The sequence below is a fragment of the Podarcis filfolensis genome, assembly GCF_964270895.1.
Source record: "Podarcis filfolensis genome assembly, chromosome: 2".
In the NCBI taxonomy this organism is placed as follows: domain Eukaryota; kingdom Metazoa; phylum Chordata; class Lepidosauria; order Squamata; family Lacertidae; genus Podarcis; species Podarcis filfolensis.
Window position 1 is genome coordinate 13,230,509 of NC_139605.1, and position 19,309 is coordinate 13,249,817.

Below are 19,309 nucleotides of genomic sequence, written 5' to 3' on the forward strand. Positions count from 1 at the left end.
AGTGCAAGAAACACGTGCAGTGTTAAAATCAGTGGAGCTGTCTCTCAAATGTGCTGCTTAACTTTCTAGAATCCCTGTTGATTGGATTCACCTTTCCCTTCAGCAGCTTGGTTGGAGGAGATGTCAACTGCCTGTAGGACAGGGGCGGGGAAACTGAGGCCCAGGGGCTGAATGTGGCCCCAGGGGCCTTTCATTCTGGCCCTTGGAACTCTTCCCAGGCCACATCCTATATCCCCAGGCTACCCTACTCTGCATTCCCCTCATGTCTCCCCCTGCTCTTGCTCCAAGCCAGAATGTGCCCTTTAACTGATTATTGTCTTGCACAATGTGGGGTGGTTTTACACACACACACACACACACACGGGGGGGGGCACATCATTGCCCCCCCACTCTTGAATTTACTTGTCCCTAATCTAAACTCTGGAATTTTACATGTGTGTGAGTGAGTGTATATGCCTGCAAACAGAGGTCACATCCACACTATGTGACGCTATAGCAAAGTGCGTAGTGGATCCAATTCACTTTTACTGAATGCTATTTTCAACATTGCCTGGAGACATCACTCGCTTTATGGACATTGTACATTAAGCTTACTTTGTTTTTACAATTTATACTCTGCTTTCCACACAGTAGTTTCTCAAGAAGGCTTACAAATATAAAAGCAAACAAAAGTAACAATGTCCCAACCTTTGAGACGTATGTTGTCAAATTAAAAACAGCAACAATGTCAAAGTAAAATCAATGGCCAATAGGAGCAAAATGCATTGTTTGTGGCCTCTACATATCAACAATTTACCCAATAGGTATCCACTCAATTGCTTCATTCTGTGGAACTGGTTCTGTTACAGGTGCCCCATAACATGCATTCTGCACTTGTAAGAAACTGATCTTGTGTGACAGCACCTGCACTTTGGAACTCCCTGCCACTTGACATCAGCACCTTTGCTATACTCTTCGGCACCTGCTGAAAACACTTTTATTATGGCAAGCCTACCCAGAAATGTAGACACTGACATGTTTTAATCTCTTGCTGTTATTTTACTTATCTTTAAAATGTTTTAATTATTTGTGTCCAACTATTTTTATGGATGATTTTAATAACAATTCTTGTAGGTTGCTTAGTTCTTATTACACTCACAAGTTTTTGCTAAGCGAATAATATAAATAAACACTTCGATATTCTAACCAGAGGCTTTTTCAAAACTGCAACTGAAGCATATTTACGAATCTGTACTTATGAATGGACCTTAAATCTGTGTTAGGCTGATGAAAACGTGCCACATTGCCTTGCCGGTTGCGCAAGCTGATGGGTAGCTTCTAATGTCCCACCTTGAAAGCGTGTCTAATCATTTCAGGCGGAGAGGAAAACAGGACCTATTATGCACCTGCTTTTTCAAAACAAAAATACATTGCCTGGTCTCCGACGTCCCCTTACAGTGGGAATTCTCCGTTCTTTGTCATGCACGTGACAGGATCAATGACCGCTCGCTCCCTTACCTTTCATTTTGGCAGCTCTTATAAACGGCAGGGCTGCTTGCCTACAGCATCAGCACCACCAGCATCTCGGCGGCGCTGAATTGAATCAGATTAACTAGTGGGGAAAGGGTGGAGCTTCGGAGACTACAACTCCCGGAATTCCCCGGGACCAGGCCGGCTGCTCTCGGCGCCTCCAATGCAGCCGCAAGAAAGGGGGCGCCTGGCGCGCCGTAGCCAATAGATTTCCAGCGTGTGTGTTTTAGTGGATCCAAGCTTCGGATGCAGAGCCGGAGCCATGGAGTGGGTCGCCGCCGCTTCAGGAAAGAGGGGCGATCCCTTTGCTGGAGGGATCCCTGCCTGGGAGCCTCCTGATGCGCCCCCGATGGCAGCAGAGCGCGGCCCCGAGGAGCGGCGGGACTGCACTGAAGACTTCAGCTTTGCAGGCAAGCAGAGACCCAGCGCAGGGGAATGAAGGGGAGAATCGGGTTCAATGCACTTTTCATTTATGTAAGGCTTCTTTTTGCAGTTTAGGGGTGGCGGCGTCGGCTCCCGGGCTGCCTTTTGTCTTTCTCGACGTGCGGTGGTGCTAAGCAAGGAAGCGGAATATGGGGAGAGAAATATGTGGGGTGTGGGCGGCGGCGGAGAATGGGATGGAGAGAGGCTTATTGTTTGGGGGAATTGGACTGAATCCATAGGGGGGAAGGATCAGGCACAGTCTAGTGTCGTAGTGGCATCCCCAAAGCAAAGATCTCACCTCGACTCTAAAACGAGGAAAGGACTTCATTTGGATAAAATCCTGCCTGGTCCAAGCTCCGGTTGCTTCAGGGGCGCATCACCCCCTGAATGTCGGTGCATTCATTCTTGTCCTACACCCACACCCCCGCCGCTCAGTGGCGGTTTTTTTTGGTTTCATATCTGCAGACAGAAATCTTGGAAAGAGTCGACTGCTTGCCTTCCGGGACCGCTGAAATTCTTTTCATTCATTAGCAATTTGTGTTAGGCGCCTGAAGGCAACATAGAGCATTCCTGCGCCCCTGTCGTTTCAAAAAGGCGAGAGGAGCTGGGCTGCGTCAAACTAAAGGGTCTCTCTCTTCTGTTTACTAACAGTATTTGCATTTCTATCCCACCTTTTTCTCCAAGGAGCTCAAGGTGTGGCGCATATGGTTTTCCCCGCCTCTTCAATTATTCCCCACAAGAATCCTGCGAGGTAGACTAGGCTGAGAGGCAATGACTACAGGTGAAACTCGGAAAATTAGAATATCGTAGAAAAGTTCATTTATTTCAGTAATTCAACTTAAAAGGTGAAACTAATATATGAGGTAGACTCATGACATGCAAAGCGAGATATGTCAAGCCTTTATTTGTTATAATTGTGATGTACAGCTGATGGAAACCCCAAATTAACAATCTCAGAAAATTAGAATATTATATGAAATCAGCAAAACAAGGACTGCAAATAGAGCAATATTGGACCTCTGAGAAGTAGAAGCATGCGTATGTACTCAGTACTTGGTTTGGCCCCCTTTTGCATCAATTACGGAAGGGGAACCTGATTGTTGCTGTCTCTTCAGGTCTTTTCATATCTTGCTGTTTTGCTAAAGGGCAAAACAGTATTTATGATACTTTGCCGCTCCTGTGTCCCACCCCTTCTGCAGATATGCCTTTCATTCCTATCAGCTTCAAATATTTTGAGAAAATATGTATTTATTATTATTAATTAAATTTGTATAAAGCCCTTCATCCACAACATAAAATTCAGAATAAAGTACATAATAAAAAAACACACAAGAAGAAAACAAACCAAACCAATGCCCACACATTTAAAAGGTTAATCAGCCAAAGTACTGAACATCTTAGCTCCAGGGTATCTCAAGGAACCCTCATATCACAGCTCTGAGATCATCTGCAAGAGCACCATTGGTTGTTCCCCAAGTTGTCGAGGCTCATTTGACAACAAGAAACTAGGCCTTTTGTATCATAAGCCCTGTGTGGTGGAATACTCTGCCAATAGAGATTCAGCAGGAACCTTCCGTTTTAACCTTTAAGCACCTGTTCAAAGCTTTTCCATTCCATCAGGTTTATGCAGAAAATTAAGAACACATCTGCCATAATAATTAATGGATTTCTTATCTAAATGTTCTTATTGTATGGTTTTACGTATAGCTTTCGTAAACCACTTCGAATAGTGGCATATAAATATTTTTATAAATAAAAATCAATCAATTTCACCCAAAATGTGTCCTCAGTTTTGTCTCTTGTTCACACAGGCTCTGAAAAGTGTTCCATGTTTCAATTGAGGTCAACATCTCCTCCTTGGGAAAAGAACGTTGCTGCGGTAGAGTCTGCTCAGGTGTGTGGTCTACCATGGCATGGTTTTAGGATATATGGGAGAAACCCCAACCCCCTCTCACTCATTTGACCAGGAAGCTTCAAAGCCCCTTTTACAAGTCTGTTTTTAATCTGTGGAACCAGATGTAGTCTGCTATCACTGTCCCACCATCTTCCTCATCCCCCACCCTAAATTCCTACACACACAAACACACACACAGGGAGAAATTGCATACAATAGAATAAAATGGGAGAACATTGATCCCAGTGGGAATACCATTTTTTTTAATACTTCCATTAATGCTTCCATTATACTGGTCTCGGTCCAGTATATCTGAAGGAGCGTCTCCATCCCCATCGTTCTGCCCGGACACTGAGGTCCAGCGCCGAGGGCCTTCTGGCGGTTCCCTCACTGCAAGAAGCCAAGTTACAGGGAACCAGGCAGAGGGCCTTCTCGGTAGTGGCACCTGCCCTGTGGAACGCCCTCCCACCAGATGTCAAAGAGAACAACAACTACCTGACATTTAGAAGACATCTGAAGGCAGCCCTGTTTAGGGAAGCTTTTAATGTTTGATGCATTACGGTATTTTAATATTTTGTTGGAAGCTGCTCAGAGTGGCTGGGGAAGCCCGGCCAGATGGGTGGGGTATAAATAATAAATTATTATTATTATTATTATTATTATTATTATTATTATTATTATTTACAGAAAGACCACACCCTGCATATAGAAGAAAAGCACATCAGTGGGGAAAGGCAGCTTGGCCCTTTGCCTGCTAGTCCATTGTTGTTTTTATTGTTGCAGGTGACTCTTAGTGTAGGGCGATTTTTTTAAAAAAACACCCCCCCCCCGCCACTTGCAGTGGTGCAGCCTATTTTGCCTGCTGCATATACGGGCCAGGTCTCATTTTTTCCAAGTTGCAGGGAGTTGCATCTATTGTTCCTCTGTTTTGGTTCAGGTGTGGGGGTTTTTTTTGGGGAGTGTGCTTGAGGCTGAGCTTGGTTTCCTTTCCTTCCAGCAGCCGGTGACCTTTGAGGATGTGGCCGTCTGTTTCACAAAGGGGCAGTGGGATCTGCTGGAGCCAGAGCAAAAAGCCTTGTACAAGGAGGTCATGCAAGAGAACTACGAGAACGTGGCCTCCCTGGGTAAAGCACTATTTCCCAAGGTCACAGGACCTGGGAAACTCTGAATTGCCCGTGTCTCCCAGCAGTTTTATTTATGTAAAAGATCTAAATGTATATGTGGAAAGCACAACGCTGGTCATTAGAATGTATGGTACAGATGCCAATAAATGGCCACTTAATTAATTGGGAGCGGCCGCCGAGACCACATAACACCGGTCTTGAAAGACCTACATTGGCTCCCAGTACATTTCCGAGCACAATTCAAATTGTTGGTGCTGACCTTTAAAGCCCTAAACGGCCTCGGCCCAGTATACCTGAAGGAGTGTCTCCATCCCCATCGTTCTGCCTGGACACTGAGGTCCAGTGCTGAGGGCCTTCTGGCGGTTGCCTCGCTGCAAGAAGTGAGGTTACAGGGAACCAAGCAGGGAACCCTTCTGCCCTGTGGAACGCCCTCCCAACAAATGTCAAAGAGAAAAACAACTACCAGACTTTTAGAAGACATCTGAAGGCAGCCCTGTTTAGGGAAGCTTTTAATGTTTGATGCATTACTGTATTTTAATATTTTGTTGGAAGGTGCCCAGAATGGCTGGGGAAGCCGAGCCAGATGGGCGGGGGATAAATAATAAATTATTATTATTATTATTATTATTATTATTATTATTATTATTATTTTATTATTTATCCAGACTAGATACTGGTTGTTGTTTTTTTAATTTGCTAAGCTTAATGGACATCCTGTAGCAATGAATGCATTCCCAAAGTCAATTACATTTTGCACGAATGCTTTCACATGATAACCCTGAATTATAAAGTTATGAGAAAGAGATTATTCCATTAATCATTGCATCCTGCCATACCAATGTTACCTTCTTGCACAGATGGCTGAATTCAATTTTACATTATAGCGACATTCACTCCTGCATGGTGCAAAGTGAGTGATCAGCAGAGTCAGAGGAGTCAGGTGTGTGTTCGTTTTTTGGGGGGAAGAAGATAAGTAACAGGGCCTTACCAGCGTAAGGCTGCAATCCTATATTTGCCCAGGAGAAAGCCCCATTGAGACCAGTGGGGTTGACTTCTGCGTATACATGCATACGATTGCACTGTCTGTTACACACATTTCCATTTGCTTCTGCTCCTTAAACTTCCAGGGATGTTAAAAGTTTGCGTAGGGATCTATATTATACTTGCCTCTTGTGCCACTATCTTCCTCATGACCCTTTACTTTTTTCCTGCCTTGCTCCCAAACAGGTTTTCCAGTTGCCAAACCGACCTTGATCTTCTGGCTGGAGCAAGGAGCAGAGCCCTGGGTTCAAGATCTGGGAGAAAAAGCAACCAAAGGTGAGGCCTGCTGCAGGCACGGGGAAGCCCAACAAGGCCCGCTGTGGAATATTAAGGGGGTCTGGATGAGTGTATACCCATATACAGCCCACATCTTCAGCGCCTACATGGGCTGGGTGTCGGGAGCACATTCTCCGACCTTCCGATCACAGGAACGCAGGAACAGCAGAGCAGCATTCCGGAGGAATAAATCCTGGTGCAGTGGACTCACATTGTGAGCACCTCAAGAGCAGCAGAGTAACGGAAGCAAAGCTGTGGAGGTTTTGCTGCATACCTAATTTATTTCTACTGATTAAACAAATAAAAGAACATAGCAAACATGTACGAGAGATACAGCTCCCTCATACTGCCATCTTGTCTCTAGACAGATCAAAGAAAATCAGGCACAGTGCTAGGGATGGAAGTCTGGAAGAGTGGTTTCCGCCCCCTCCTTTCTCACAGACAGAAAGTAAAACAAACATGATCTGGTGATCTTTACAACGGGAGGGATGAAAATACTGACGTCGGACCCCTCCTTGAAAATTGGGGGAGGCATCTGTTCCCTCAGTGGCGTGCAAAACCTAGCAGTTGAACTGTGAGATGCTGCGCTTGTTTGAAAACATTCTCGCTGTCTCCCTCAGGGTTCCCCGCTCTCCTGTTCCTTTTAGTCCTGTGTGACTTTCTCCCTTCTGTCTCCCTACCTCCACTGTCTCTGCTCTTGACATGGGCTGGATAGGCGTGGAGGAATGGTGGGACAAACCAGCTAGGAAACCACCAAGGGAAAGGTGTCCCAGGCCGATGGGAATCAGAGTCCAACCGTATCCAGAAAGCCACAGGTTCTCCGTCTCTGTTGTTGGGGCTTGCAGAATGGAAGTTCAGTGAAAGAGCATATGTTTTGTTCAGTTCCTGGTATTTCTAGCGGTGGCTCAAGTAGCAGGCAGTGGGAACAAGCATCAGCTGGAAAGCCCCTGCCAGTCAAGGGAGTACAATCCTAGGCTGGGTAAATAAATTGTTTAATTCCCTATACAGCTGCCAGGCATGATGTCTATGGTTGGGCTTCATGGTGGGTGGTGGTGATGTTTCTGAGGGCCAGGTGTTGGAAACTGCAGGAGGTGAGAGTGGACTTGTGCTCGGGTCCTAACTCTGGGAGTCCTACAGTTGTCTGGGTGGCCCCTGTAAGGACAGGATGTTGTCATACGTGTGGAGGAAAACCTTAAAACATGTTGCAGAGTCCCCCAAAATAGACCAGAGGCAATTGTATTTCTTTTTTTAAAAAAAATAAAATAAGTTTTTATTGCTAAAATAATTCAGTTTATTGCGAATATACAAGCATACAAACATACATTTCATACAATCCTTAAATATATACAAACATACCTACATTCAGTCCCACAGATAATTCCTTTTCCCATCACCATCCACCACCCCTCACCCCACCTTTGTGTTAGACTTCCAATCTACTCAATTGCAATTTCTTTCCACTTCTATTACTCTCTTTCGCACAACCTAATTCCATGCTTCTTTTTCTATTACACATTGTTATCCATCTTATTTAGTATTTCAGTATTTAAAACGGAACTTGTTTATTCTAATAGGAGTTCTGATTTTTCAATATGGTTTTGCAAGTATCCTTTAAACACCTTCCAATCCCTGTCTATCTTCACTTTTGAGATCCTTCCAATTTCTCCCATTGTTTTGGATATATTGTAGTACTCCAATAATTGTATTTCATCCCGCAGAGCTTTACTTTCTACTGAAGGCAAATGATCGTAATGGTCACAAATCCAAATACATTCAGGATTGGTGCAGTCCATAAAATTCCAGTTGCAGCACTTACAAAACTTATAACAAGACTAAAACTTAACACTAAGCATACAGTGGTACCTCGGGTTACATACGCTTCAGGTTACAGACTCCGCTAACCCAGAAATAGTATCTCGGGTTAAGAACTTTCCTTCAGGATGAGAACAGAAATTGTGCTCCGGCGGCGCAGCAGCAGCAGGAGGCCCCATTAGCTAAAGTGGTGCTTCAGGTTAAAAACAGTTTCAGGTTAAGAACGGACCTCCGGAACGAATTAAGTACTTAACCCGAGGTACCACTGTACTATGTACCGAACACCACACCAGAAGGGAGAGAGAGAGAAGGAGAAAGTAAAACCCAGGCTCCCTTTGGCCTATATTTATAGTCAGCATGATCTTAATTGGAAGAGATAAGAGAACTAGTTCAAACCAGCTTCCCAGAAGGTATAACCCAAACAATCATGACTTTTCTGCCTGCTTCTCTCACACAGAGATGCTTCTAATAGCTTCTAGAATCCTCTTGTATTATTCAGAATGGGAAAGATCTCTACACATCAGATCAATACTTTATGCACTAAGAAATGCAAACTGACAGATATTGGACTAGGTCCAGCAAGATCTCCTTGCGTTATTGTCTAAGACAGCTTCCTGTTTTTCCTCCTCTCGCTTCAAAACAGCAAGTGACAAGAAGACGGCAAAGAAAAAAGCAAGCTGCCCCCTGTGTGGGAAAATAGTCTCTTCCAAATATGCTCTCATCGGGCACATGAGGACCCACACGGGAGAGAAGCCTTACGAATGCTCCGACTGCAGGCGGAGGTTTGCCTTGCGGAAGAATCTGACCTTGCACCAGAAAACTCACCAGAGTAAGCAGAACGTGGAGATGGTGTAACTTGCCCAAAACCTTGTTGTGAGGGAGGCGAAAAGAGAGCCTGTATAGTATAGGGGTCCCAGGTGGGTGGGTGGGTAGGGACGCAATGGGTCTCCCTGCGTTTTGCATGCAGAGATGTTAATTTACCCCATGGTGAGATTGCGTTTGGTGGAAGCTGGGAGTTCAAACAAAACAGACCAATCGATCCCCACCCTACGAATCTAAATATGCAAACATTGCTTCCTTGCAGAACACCTTGTGCCAAACTCCCAGTTACTCCGAGAAACCGCTTCCTGGAAAGAATCTGCTTTTAGCCAGAACCAGCCAGGGGGACAAGAACATCAAGGTAAGTGCTTCTAACCCCTGTGATGGCCTCACTACTTTGCCTGTGGCAGGCAGAGACAGGGCTAAAGGCCTACTTAGTGGTGGCTCCCAGATTACAGAATGTTCCCACAGAGAGGCTCGCCTGGTGTGTCTCGATGCCACTTTTGGCCTCTGCCCCCAGGCAAAGATCATTTGATTTTTCCAAGGTTCTGAAGCCTGTTGTGAATCCCTTTTTTATGCTGCTTGGTGTTTTACTTCTAGTGACAGCTTTTCCACTTACCTTTTATATTGTAATATTTGTAATTTCAACTTTTGGTTTTAATATATGCTGGAATAAAAATGTAGGAGTTTTTAATGTTTGATGTTTTATTGTGTTTTTCATATTCTGGGGAAACCCAGTCAGGTGGGCGGGGTATAAATAATAAAATTTATTTATTTATTTATTTATTAATTATTATTATTATTATTATTATTATTATTATTTATTAATAATAACAATAATAAATTAGCTGCCCTGGGAACTGGTGGAAGGAAGTAGTGAAAATCCAAATCCATAAGTGGAAATGACTTCAATGGGCTCAGGTTTTTTAAAAATAATTTTATCATTTTTATTGTTTGACACCCTGAGCTCCTTTGGGAGGACAGAGGGGATTAAAGAATAATTATTAATTATTAATAATTATTAATAATAACAGCTGCCACTTCTGGAGTCATCATTCCCTGCTTTCTGTGCACGAGAGCAATCTTCATAAAGCTTGTTCAGAGCCTTTAAAGCTCTTCCCTCCCTTCTAGTTAAGCATTTTTTAAATACAGTGGTACCTCGGGTTAAGAACTTAATTCGTTCTGGAGGTCTGTTCTTAACCTGAAGCACCACTTTAGCTAATGGGGCCTCCTGCTGCTGCCGTGCCGCCAAAGCATGATTTCTGTTCTCATCCTGAAGCAAAGTTCTTAACCCGAGGTAATATTTCTGGGTTAGCGGAGTCTGTAACCTGAAGCGTCTGTAACCTGAAGCGTCTGTAACCCGAGGTGCCACTGTATTCTGTTTCTATCCACTCAGATTACCTTATGTCGGAGGTTTCAGTGCCTCAGCCGAGCTACCTTGGAGGTGAGTTTCCATAAAGTGACCTGTCTCATCCCCTCTTGTTTTCGTCAAGTCTCTGCTCCCTTTGCATGGTGTATGGGTGAGGGTGTTATCAGGGCCATAAGTCCTTTTTTATGGAGTGGGTGGGTGTCTCAACAACTTGCTCCCCCTCCGCTTAGTACTACAGCCATCAGTGCTGGCGGCCGCTCCTTGTCCTCTCAGCTCTCTGCTGACTTTCCAGAAAACTGGCAGGTAAGCCAGCAGCAAAGATGCAGTTGGGAAACTCACCTCTGCGGGCCAAGTTTGATAAGTGGGTGGGACTGCCCACCCGTGTGGTGTAGTGGTTAAGAGCGGTGGACTCGTAATCTGGGGAACCGGGTTCGCTTCCCCGCTCCTCCACATGCAGCTGCTGGGTGACCTTGGGCCAGTCACACTTCTCTGAAGTCTCTCAGCCCCACTCACCTCACAGAGTGTTTGTTGTGGGGGAGGAAGGGAAAGGAGAATGTTAGCCGCTTTGAGACTCCTTAGGGTAGTGATAAAGCGGGATATCAAATCCAAACTCCTCTTCCTCCTCCTCCTCCTCCTCCTCCTCCTCCGCTGCTGCTTCTTCTTCTTCTTCTTCTTCTTCTTCTTCTTCTTCTTCTTCTTCTTCTTCTTCCTCACCTGTCTATTACCTGCCACCAGATGGCCAGTTTTAGCCCACATAGTTTGAAATTAAATCATGCATAGCAGGTGGCACTTCGAAGGTCCAACAATCACCTGGCTGGAACTTGAAGAGCCTACACTGTCCGGAGCTCGTCCTACACTCGAGTAGGATCCTGGCAGAGACACGTGCCCGACTGGCATGTTCTCTCCCTCCTGGTCTTTCGTTCGGAAGCTTCAAAAGCTTTCTTCTGCCCGAACCTCACAGCGAACGATGCCAACTGACACTGGCACACTTAGGGATCCGCAGAGTTTGTGCAACTTGCGTAACAGACCTCAGCAACTCAGCATTTTGGCTAATCTGCTTTATTTACATATAAACATACACGGAGCACTGCAACATGGCTCCCTCTCTCTCTAGTATCACACAGCAAAGAGAAAAAGAACAAAGGACAATAGCACTTCACGGAACACAGTAACACAAACATCCTGTCTCCGTCACTTCCCACTGTGTGGAGTCAAAACATATACCGTCATGTGATAGACAACAATCCCATGACTGCAATCATGGAGCAGGAATTTTAACATACACAGGGTGCATGGGCGTAGCCAAGGGGGGGGGACTGAGGCAGCCCCCCCCCCGATCAAGTAAATCAATAAAAATACTTCTGCCCATCTAACATGAAGCCTGCCCCCCACCCCCCGCATAAATCCTGGCTACACCCACAATGTTGTTGTTGTTTAGTTGTTTAGTCGTGTCTGACTCTTCGTGACCCCATGGACCAGAGCACGCCAGGCACTTCTGTCTTCCACTGCCTCCCACAGTTTGGTCAAACTCATGTTGGTAGCTTCGAGAACACTGTCCACCCATCTCGTCCTCTGTCGTCCCCTTCTCCTTGTGCCCTCCATCTTTCCCAACATCAGGGTCTTTTCCAGGGAGTCTTCTCTTCTCACGAGGTGGCCAAAGTATTAGAGCCTCAGCTTCAGGATCTGTCCTTCCAGTGAGCACTCAGGGCTGATTTCCTTCAGAATGGAGAGGTTTGATCTTCTTGCAGTCCATGGGACTCTCAAAAGTCTCCTCCAGCACCATAATTCAAAAGCATCAATTCTTCGGCGATCAGCCTTCTTTATGGTCCAGCTCTCACACCCACAATAGGGCTTGCAAAAAATTTGTTGCAATGGTGTCAGTTACCAGTTTATGTTGGTAGCAGGGATTTTTGTTGTTGACACATTAATGATCTAACTCGTGGCTCCCAATTGGTGGTCCATGGATCACAGGAGGTCTGTGTAGCCCACCCAGGGGAACTGTGGCACCACTCACATAACAAAAACTACCATAGAGATAGCAAAAAATTCAAAAGTAGGGGGTCCGTGGTTCAGGGAAGTTTTTAAAGGCTGATGTTTTATTGTGTTGGGAGATGCCCAGAGTTGCTGGGGCAACAGTCAGATGGGTGGCATAGAAATGAATAATAAGAATAAGCTCTGATCTGATGCCCTGAAAAAGAAAAACTGATAGTCGAGGATGCCACTATTACGTCAAACAAAGGAGTAGCGAGTCTGCAAAATTGCCATCCTTTCATAAAGTGCCAGGTATTGAAGTTTATTGACTGAATATGAGCATACATATTCCTTTATAACCCTAAAACATATCCCAGTATCACATTTTCATGGCATCACATTTCATTTTCATCACAGCATGGCATTTTGTTATTTAGTTATGATTTTAAATTTCATCTGCTATAATTCAAATGACTTAATTTACAAAACTATAGATTTGATGTAATATATTAAATGATTGTTTTCTTGAAGAAATGTATATATAACACCAGTGTATAGAAAGACTGTAAAACTAGGATTCTTTTTAAACTAATGTTACTAAAATATGTTTTTTTTTTTATAAAATATTTATTAGGGTTTTACAAAAAGCAGAAATTTACAGAATAAAAAGAAAACAAGAGAAAAAAGAAAAATACAAAAAATACAAAAATACATAGAAAAAAGAAATACAAAGTACAAAAAGAAAAAAATAAGTAGAAAAAGTTAAAAACAAATCCATTTTTTCATATCTTTAAACTCGTTTGCTTGTTTCCTTGACCTCCTCACACCTCCCTTTTTTGTATTCCCGTTCACATAGTCAGTTCAGCAAATCCTTACCCTCTTTCATTTATCTTAACTCTATATCTTAACATATTATGACTATATATTTTCATCCATTATCAATCCATTTTTACATATTCTTATTGGCCTTGTTGCTAATGCCACTTAATTTCAATCCAGCATCATTTTAACATTTATTAATTTTACAATATTTCTGCAAATAGTCTTTAAATTTCTTCCAATCTTCTTCCACCGACTCTTCTCCCTGGTCTCGGATTCTGCCAGTCATTTCCGCCAGTTCCATATAGTCCATCACCTTCATCTGCCACTCTTCCAGGGTGGGTAAATCTTGTGTCTTCCAATACTTTGCAATAAGTATTCTTGCTGCTGTTGTAGCATACATAAAGAAAGTTCTATCCTTCTTTGGCACCAATTGGCCGACTATGCCCAGGAGAAAGGCCTCTGGTTTCTTCAAGAAGGTATATTTAAATACCTTTTTCATTTCATTATAGATCATCTCCCAGAAAGCCTTGATCTTTGGGCACGTCCACCAAAGGTGAAAGAATGTACCTTCGTTTTCTTTACATTTCCAACATTTATTATCGGGCAAATGATAGATTTTTGCAAGCTTGACTGGTGTCATGTACCACCTGTATATCATTTTCATAATATTCTCTCTTAGGGCATTACATGCCATAAATTTCATACCTGTGGTCCACAACTGTTCCCAGTCAGCGAACATTATGTTATGTCCAACATCTTGTGCCCATTTAATCATAGCAGATTTAACCGTCTCATCCTGGGTGTTCCATTTCAGCAGCAAGTTATACATTCTTGAAAGTATCTTAGTTTTGGGGTCTAACAGTTCTGTTTCCAATTTTGATTTTTCCACCTGGAAGCCAATTTTTTTGTCCAAATTATAAGCCTCCCTTATTTGATAACAGTGAAGCCAGTCTTGCACTTTATCTTTTAATTTCTCAAAACTCTGCAATTTCATAAAATATGTTTAAATGGATAGAATAATAATAATAGTTACAGTGGTACCTCAGGTTAAGTACTTAATTCATTCCGGAGGTCCGTTCTTAACCTGAAACTGTTCTTAACCTGAAGCACCACTTTAGCTAACGGGGCCTCTTGCTGCTGCCGCGCTGCCGGAGCACGAATTCTGTTCTCATCCTGAAGCAAAGTTCTTAACCCGAGGTACTGTTTCTGGGTTAGCGGCGTATGTAACCTGAAGCGTATGTAACCCGAGGTACCACTGTATTTATTTCATTTTGAAAAATGGGGTCTGTAGTACTTAGCTAACTGGGAACCTGACCTAATTAAAAACAACAACCAACCAACCTATATTATCCCTCCAATTTCTCTCCAAAAGGAATAATCAAGGTTGAAATGGTGGACGACCCAGACGAAAAAGACCCTATGGATGACTATGCCCTCTCGCTGTGTCCCCCGATGGAAGGGTGGCCTCCAAACCTGTATCCAGAGGGCTGTGGAAGGGAACCTGGTGCAGTGGGAGCAGCCCGAAAGACGCTAGGCCCCCGATCTATCCAAAAGTCATGGTTCTCTCAATTCCCGTGGCTGGAGGCCGACAAAGGGCAGACCACCCTCTACTGCGTGGTGTGCAAGGAGAAGCCGCCCGCTCACGGCCCGGTGTCCAAACTAGTAACGGGATACACCCGGCCATTCAAAGTGGAGACGCTGAAACACCACGACAAGAGCAATGCCCACAAGCTCTGCGTCCGAGCGCTGACCGCTAAGGAGGACCCAGGTGGCGCTCCGGCGGCCGAGCGCTTGACTAAGATGTCCAGCCACGTGCTGAGGAACATGGAGCACCTTTTCAGCGCCGCTTACGACATTGCTTACCACTCGAAGCCGCTGAACGATTACAAGAAAGCGCTGGACCTCCTGCAAGTCATGGGAGCCCCCATCATCCCCAGGTACAGGAACAGGGTCGCATGCACCCTCTTCATAAGGTGCATCGCGGACACACTGCGGAAGGAGATACTTGACAGCATCTGCCGGTCGCCTTTCGCCTGCCTCCTCTTGGACGGCTTCATGGATTCGTCCGACCAGCCCTGCCTGGCAATTTACATCCGCTACCTCAAGAGAGCGGAAGTGAAGGAGTCGTACCTTTGCTTGGCGTCTTTGCCCGGTGACACCGCCGACGCCTGCTTCGCTGCCGCCGTTTCAGCCATGGATGAGCTGCAGATCCCGTTCAGGAAACCCGGGTGGGTCGTGGGCCTTGCCACAGGCGGCGCGGCCAGCGTAGCAGCCTGCAAAAGTGCACTTGTCGCCAAATTCCAAGAGGTGATCCCTCTCCTGTCCCCGGCCCATTGTATCACCCACAAGCTGCAGTATGCGGCCATCGGCGCCTGCTACAGGGATGTTGACTTTGTGAAGGACTGCGAAAAGCACATCAGGGCGATGTTCAAGTTTTTCCAAGCCTCTCCCGAAAGACTGAGGGAGCTGCAGGGTGCGGCTCCCCGCCTGGGCCAAAAGGTGGCCAAACTAATGGAGTCAAACAGTGTCAGGTGGGTGGTGAGCAAGAGGCAAACTCTATGCGTCCTTCTCGAAAGCCTGCCTGCTTTGGTTGCTCACCTTGAGCGCCTGTCGAAATCCGGCAGCCACGAGGGGCAGAAGGCGAAAGGCATGTTGACGTTCTTGAGGAGCTTCCATTTTGTCAAGTTTTCCCACTTCTTGATCGACTTCGTTCAGGTTTACAAACCCCTCTCGGAAGTGTTCCAGAGAGAAAGCGTCTTGCTCGGGGAAGTGAATTCTGCTGTGGAAGTTGCCTACCTCGCCTTGCAAAACCTCCTCCAACAGCCAGGACCAAAGGAGGAAGAGTTTAACGCCGCCGTGAAGGAGGGTTCTTTCAGAGGGGTCTCCTTGGATGTGGTCGAGATGGGAGAGTTCCGCTTCCAAGTGGACCGAGCAAAAATCATCCTGACCGGGGCGGAATACCTGCACCAGAGATTTGACGGCGAGACGTTGCTCCAGCTCTTAAAAAGCACAGAAGTGTTTGATACCGTGTGCCAGCCTGTTGCTGGGAGCTGCCTTGCCAACTCTGGAGACGCCGAAGTACTTTCCATGGCAAAATATTTTCAGTACGCTCTCCCTCCGAGCTACAGCGAGGAAAGGCTGCTGGAAGAATGGGCCGAGCTTAAAAACGTGGCCAAGGACCTTTTGTTTTCAGAGCTGTGCAGGAAGGCCATTGCGGAGCGGCAAGCGTTTCCTTTGCTGAGCAAACTCGCCTCCGTTTCTGCGTGCTTACGAATCTCTACAGGAAGCTGTAAGCGGGGCTGCGCTGTTATGAACCTGATAAGGACTTACGAGAGGTTGAAGCTTTCCAACGAAGTGGCAAACTCTCTTGTGATGGTGGCAGTCAATGGGGTGGCAGTGCCAGACTTTGACCCGTTGCCTGCAATCGAGCACTGGTACTTAACATCATCAGGCCGACGTTGTTGACAACTCGGCCCCCGTCCTCACGTGCGTCGTTGATGGGATGCAGCTCGGAGCACAGTGCAGGGTGTGAATATGACCTGTAGTTGCATTGGTTCTCCCCTTCCTTTTCTCTCCCCTCCCCTTGTGTCAGTCTAAAGGTAAAGGGACACCTGACCATTAGGTCCAGTCGTGGCTGACTCTGGGGTTGCGGCGCTCATCTCGCTTTATTGGCTGAGGGAGCCAGCGTACAGCTTCCGGGTCATGTGGCCAGCATGACTAAGCCGCTTCTGGCGAACCAGAGCAGCGCATGGAAAAGCCATTTACCTTCCCGCCGGAGCGGTACCTATTTATCTACTTGCACTTCGTGCTTTTGAACTGCTAGGTTGGCAGGAGTAGGGACCAAGCAACGGGAGCTCACCCCGTCACGGGGATTTGAACCGCCGACTTTCCGATCGGCAAGTCCTAGGCTCTGTGGTTTAACCCACAGCGCCACCCGTGTCCCTTGTGTCAGTCCAACCAAGCTCAAAAGGGAGAACAGCCATGTTTGAGCCAAAGGCAGCAGGCCAGAAACGAAGGCTCTGGGGTTACCTAGCAACTCAAGTATTAACCCATTGTGGTCTGCAGAGCTCTAAGGGGTTCCTGTACGGATCTGGATCACAGGCCAGGGTGGGAGGAGAGTCGATCACACATGAAAAATGTCCTGGGCCCAACAGATGCTTTGAGCAGGCCTGGTGACGATCTCAGGATGCTCTGGCAGCTTCCTTGTTTAGTAAAAAAAAAAAAGGTTTTCAAAGCCAATCCTTTAAAAAAGCCAAAAAAGCCCTAAAGGGCCTTTGGCTCGACACAGACGCTTCCACCTGTTACGTTCCCTTACTAATTTTTTGAGGCTACGTTGTTAATATTGGTGTCATTTTAAATTTTGTTGCAATGCTTTGAGTACCAAGGGGTACTAAAAAGAACAAAACACTTGTTTGATTTGTTTTTATTGTTGCACACAGCTGTGGAAGGGTTTGGAACCTAAGGTAGTAAAGAAATGACGTCAGCAAATACAAGATAGCTACAAAATGAATTGATGCTGGGAATTTTTATACAGGTCTCTCGCCTCAAAGGTCTTTTGGTGGGAACTAGGACCAAATATTCCAGCCAGGTACTAGTAGAGTAAAGCTCGACAGATTTATATGACAGCATTAAAGCATAATTCACCAGATTGTGTGTCACAGTGATTGTACCTGGCAGTGCAGCTTCTTGTATAGGATTCCTGTGCTATAGTGATTTGCTGGCGAGTTTGACACAGTTCATTTAAGTTTCAATTACGGTAAGGAGATTTACTTCCCACAACACGGAAAAGTGAGGGTCACTGCTATAACGTGCAAGTATCTTCTCCTACGTACATTTGAGTTTGACATAGAAATGTCAGAGGGCGTCTCTCTTGTATATGTCAGTGCATGCAAGTTACATAATCCAGGGGCCACGATCGCTTTATTTTATTTTTTGCAGGGAGGGAGGCATGGTCCCATTTGCAAACATAAGCGACTGACATGGACAAAACGCACACACGTCATAAGCTATTCTAGCAGGTTACTCAGAGAGTGCCATTGGCTGCTGAGTCACTGCTAGGCCAGGTTCAAAGATCTGGTGATATATAATAAACCCCAAAGCCACTTGAGCCTAAGTACATTAAGGCCTTCCCAGTTCCTTAAGATCCACATCAGCCACCAAGTACTTCTAATAGGGCAATTTGGATTTGGATTTGATATCCCGCTTTATCACTACCCGAAGGAGTCTCAAAGCGGCTAACATTCTCCTTTCCCTTCCTCCCCCACAACAAACACTCTGTGAGGTGAGTGAGGCTGAGAGACTTCAGAGAAGTGTGACTGGCCCAAGGTCACCCAGCAGCTGCATGTGGAGGAGTGGGGAATCGAACCCGGTTCACCAGATTACGAGTCCACCACTCTAACCACTACACCACATTGGCTCTCCAATTTCAATGGTCCCCCAGGCCTCTGAGGCTTGGTCAGCTCATTGGCCTCCCTTGCCTTCTTGTTTATGCTGGTTTTAGTGTTTAGAATGTTTTTGTATCAGTCCCCTTGGGGTCACTTTTGTGAGGAATGCAACTGATAAATACAGTATAATAATAAAATAATAATAATGATGATACCCTGCTCATCTGGCTGGGTTTCCCCAGCCACTGTGGGCGGCTCCCAACAGAGTATTAAAAACACGATAAAACATCAAACATTAAAAACATCCCTTGCCTTCAGGTGTCTTCTAAAACTCAGGTAGTTGTTTATTTCCTTGGCATCTGGTGGGAGGGCGTTCCACAGGGTGGGTGCCACTACCGAGAAGGCCCTCTGCCTGGTTCCCTGTAACCTCACTTCTCGCAGTGAGGGAACTGCCAGAAGGCCCTCGGCACTGGATCTCAGTGTCCGTGCTGAACGATGGGGGTGGAGATGCTCCTTCAGGTATACTGGGCTGAGGCCATTTAGGGCTTTAAAGGTCAGCACCAACACTTTGAATTGTGTTCGGAAACGTACTGGGAGCCAATGCAGATCTCTCAGGACCAGTGTTATGTGGTCCCGGCGGCCAGTCCCAGTCACCAGTCTAGCTGCCGCATTCTGGATTAATTGTAGTTTCCAGGTCACCTTCAAAGGAAGCCCCATGTAGAGTGCATTGCAGTAGTCCAAGCGGGAGATAACTAGATCATAAATAATGGCATTCCATTCCCCTTGGGCACCAGCCACCACTGAGATCAAGCCCATTGCATTACAAGTACAGTGGTACCTCGGTTTACAAACAGTCTTGTTTACG

The 19,309-nt window shown here is 45.6% G+C and overlaps 1 protein-coding gene across 5 annotated transcripts; it reads left to right on the forward strand.

Moving 5' to 3' along the window:
* The first annotated feature begins 1,646 nt into the window (after nucleotides 1–1,646).
* LOC310756470 (zinc finger protein 862-like) lies at nucleotides 1,647–17,471 on the forward strand. 5 transcript variants are annotated; one of them, XM_083600611.1, is made up of 9 exons: nucleotides 1,647–1,919; nucleotides 3,744–3,826; nucleotides 4,824–4,950; nucleotides 6,178–6,267; nucleotides 8,723–8,908; nucleotides 9,164–9,259; nucleotides 10,295–10,342; nucleotides 14,433–16,651; nucleotides 17,013–17,471. In XM_083600611.1, the coding sequence occupies exons 1-8, from the start codon at nucleotides 1,772–1,774 to the stop codon at nucleotides 16,523–16,525; spliced, it is 2,871 nt and encodes a 956-aa protein (XP_083456737.1). In that variant the 5' UTR covers nucleotides 1,647–1,771; the 3' UTR covers nucleotides 16,526–16,651; nucleotides 17,013–17,471. The 5 variants fall into 5 exon arrangements, with proteins under 5 accessions (XP_083456737.1, XP_083456738.1, XP_083456739.1 ...); XM_083600612.1 differs by having other exon boundaries at nucleotides 14,433–16,645; nucleotides 16,989–17,471; XM_083600613.1 differs by having other exon boundaries at nucleotides 4,827–4,950.
* The last annotated feature ends 1,838 nt before the right edge of the window (nucleotides 17,472–19,309 follow it).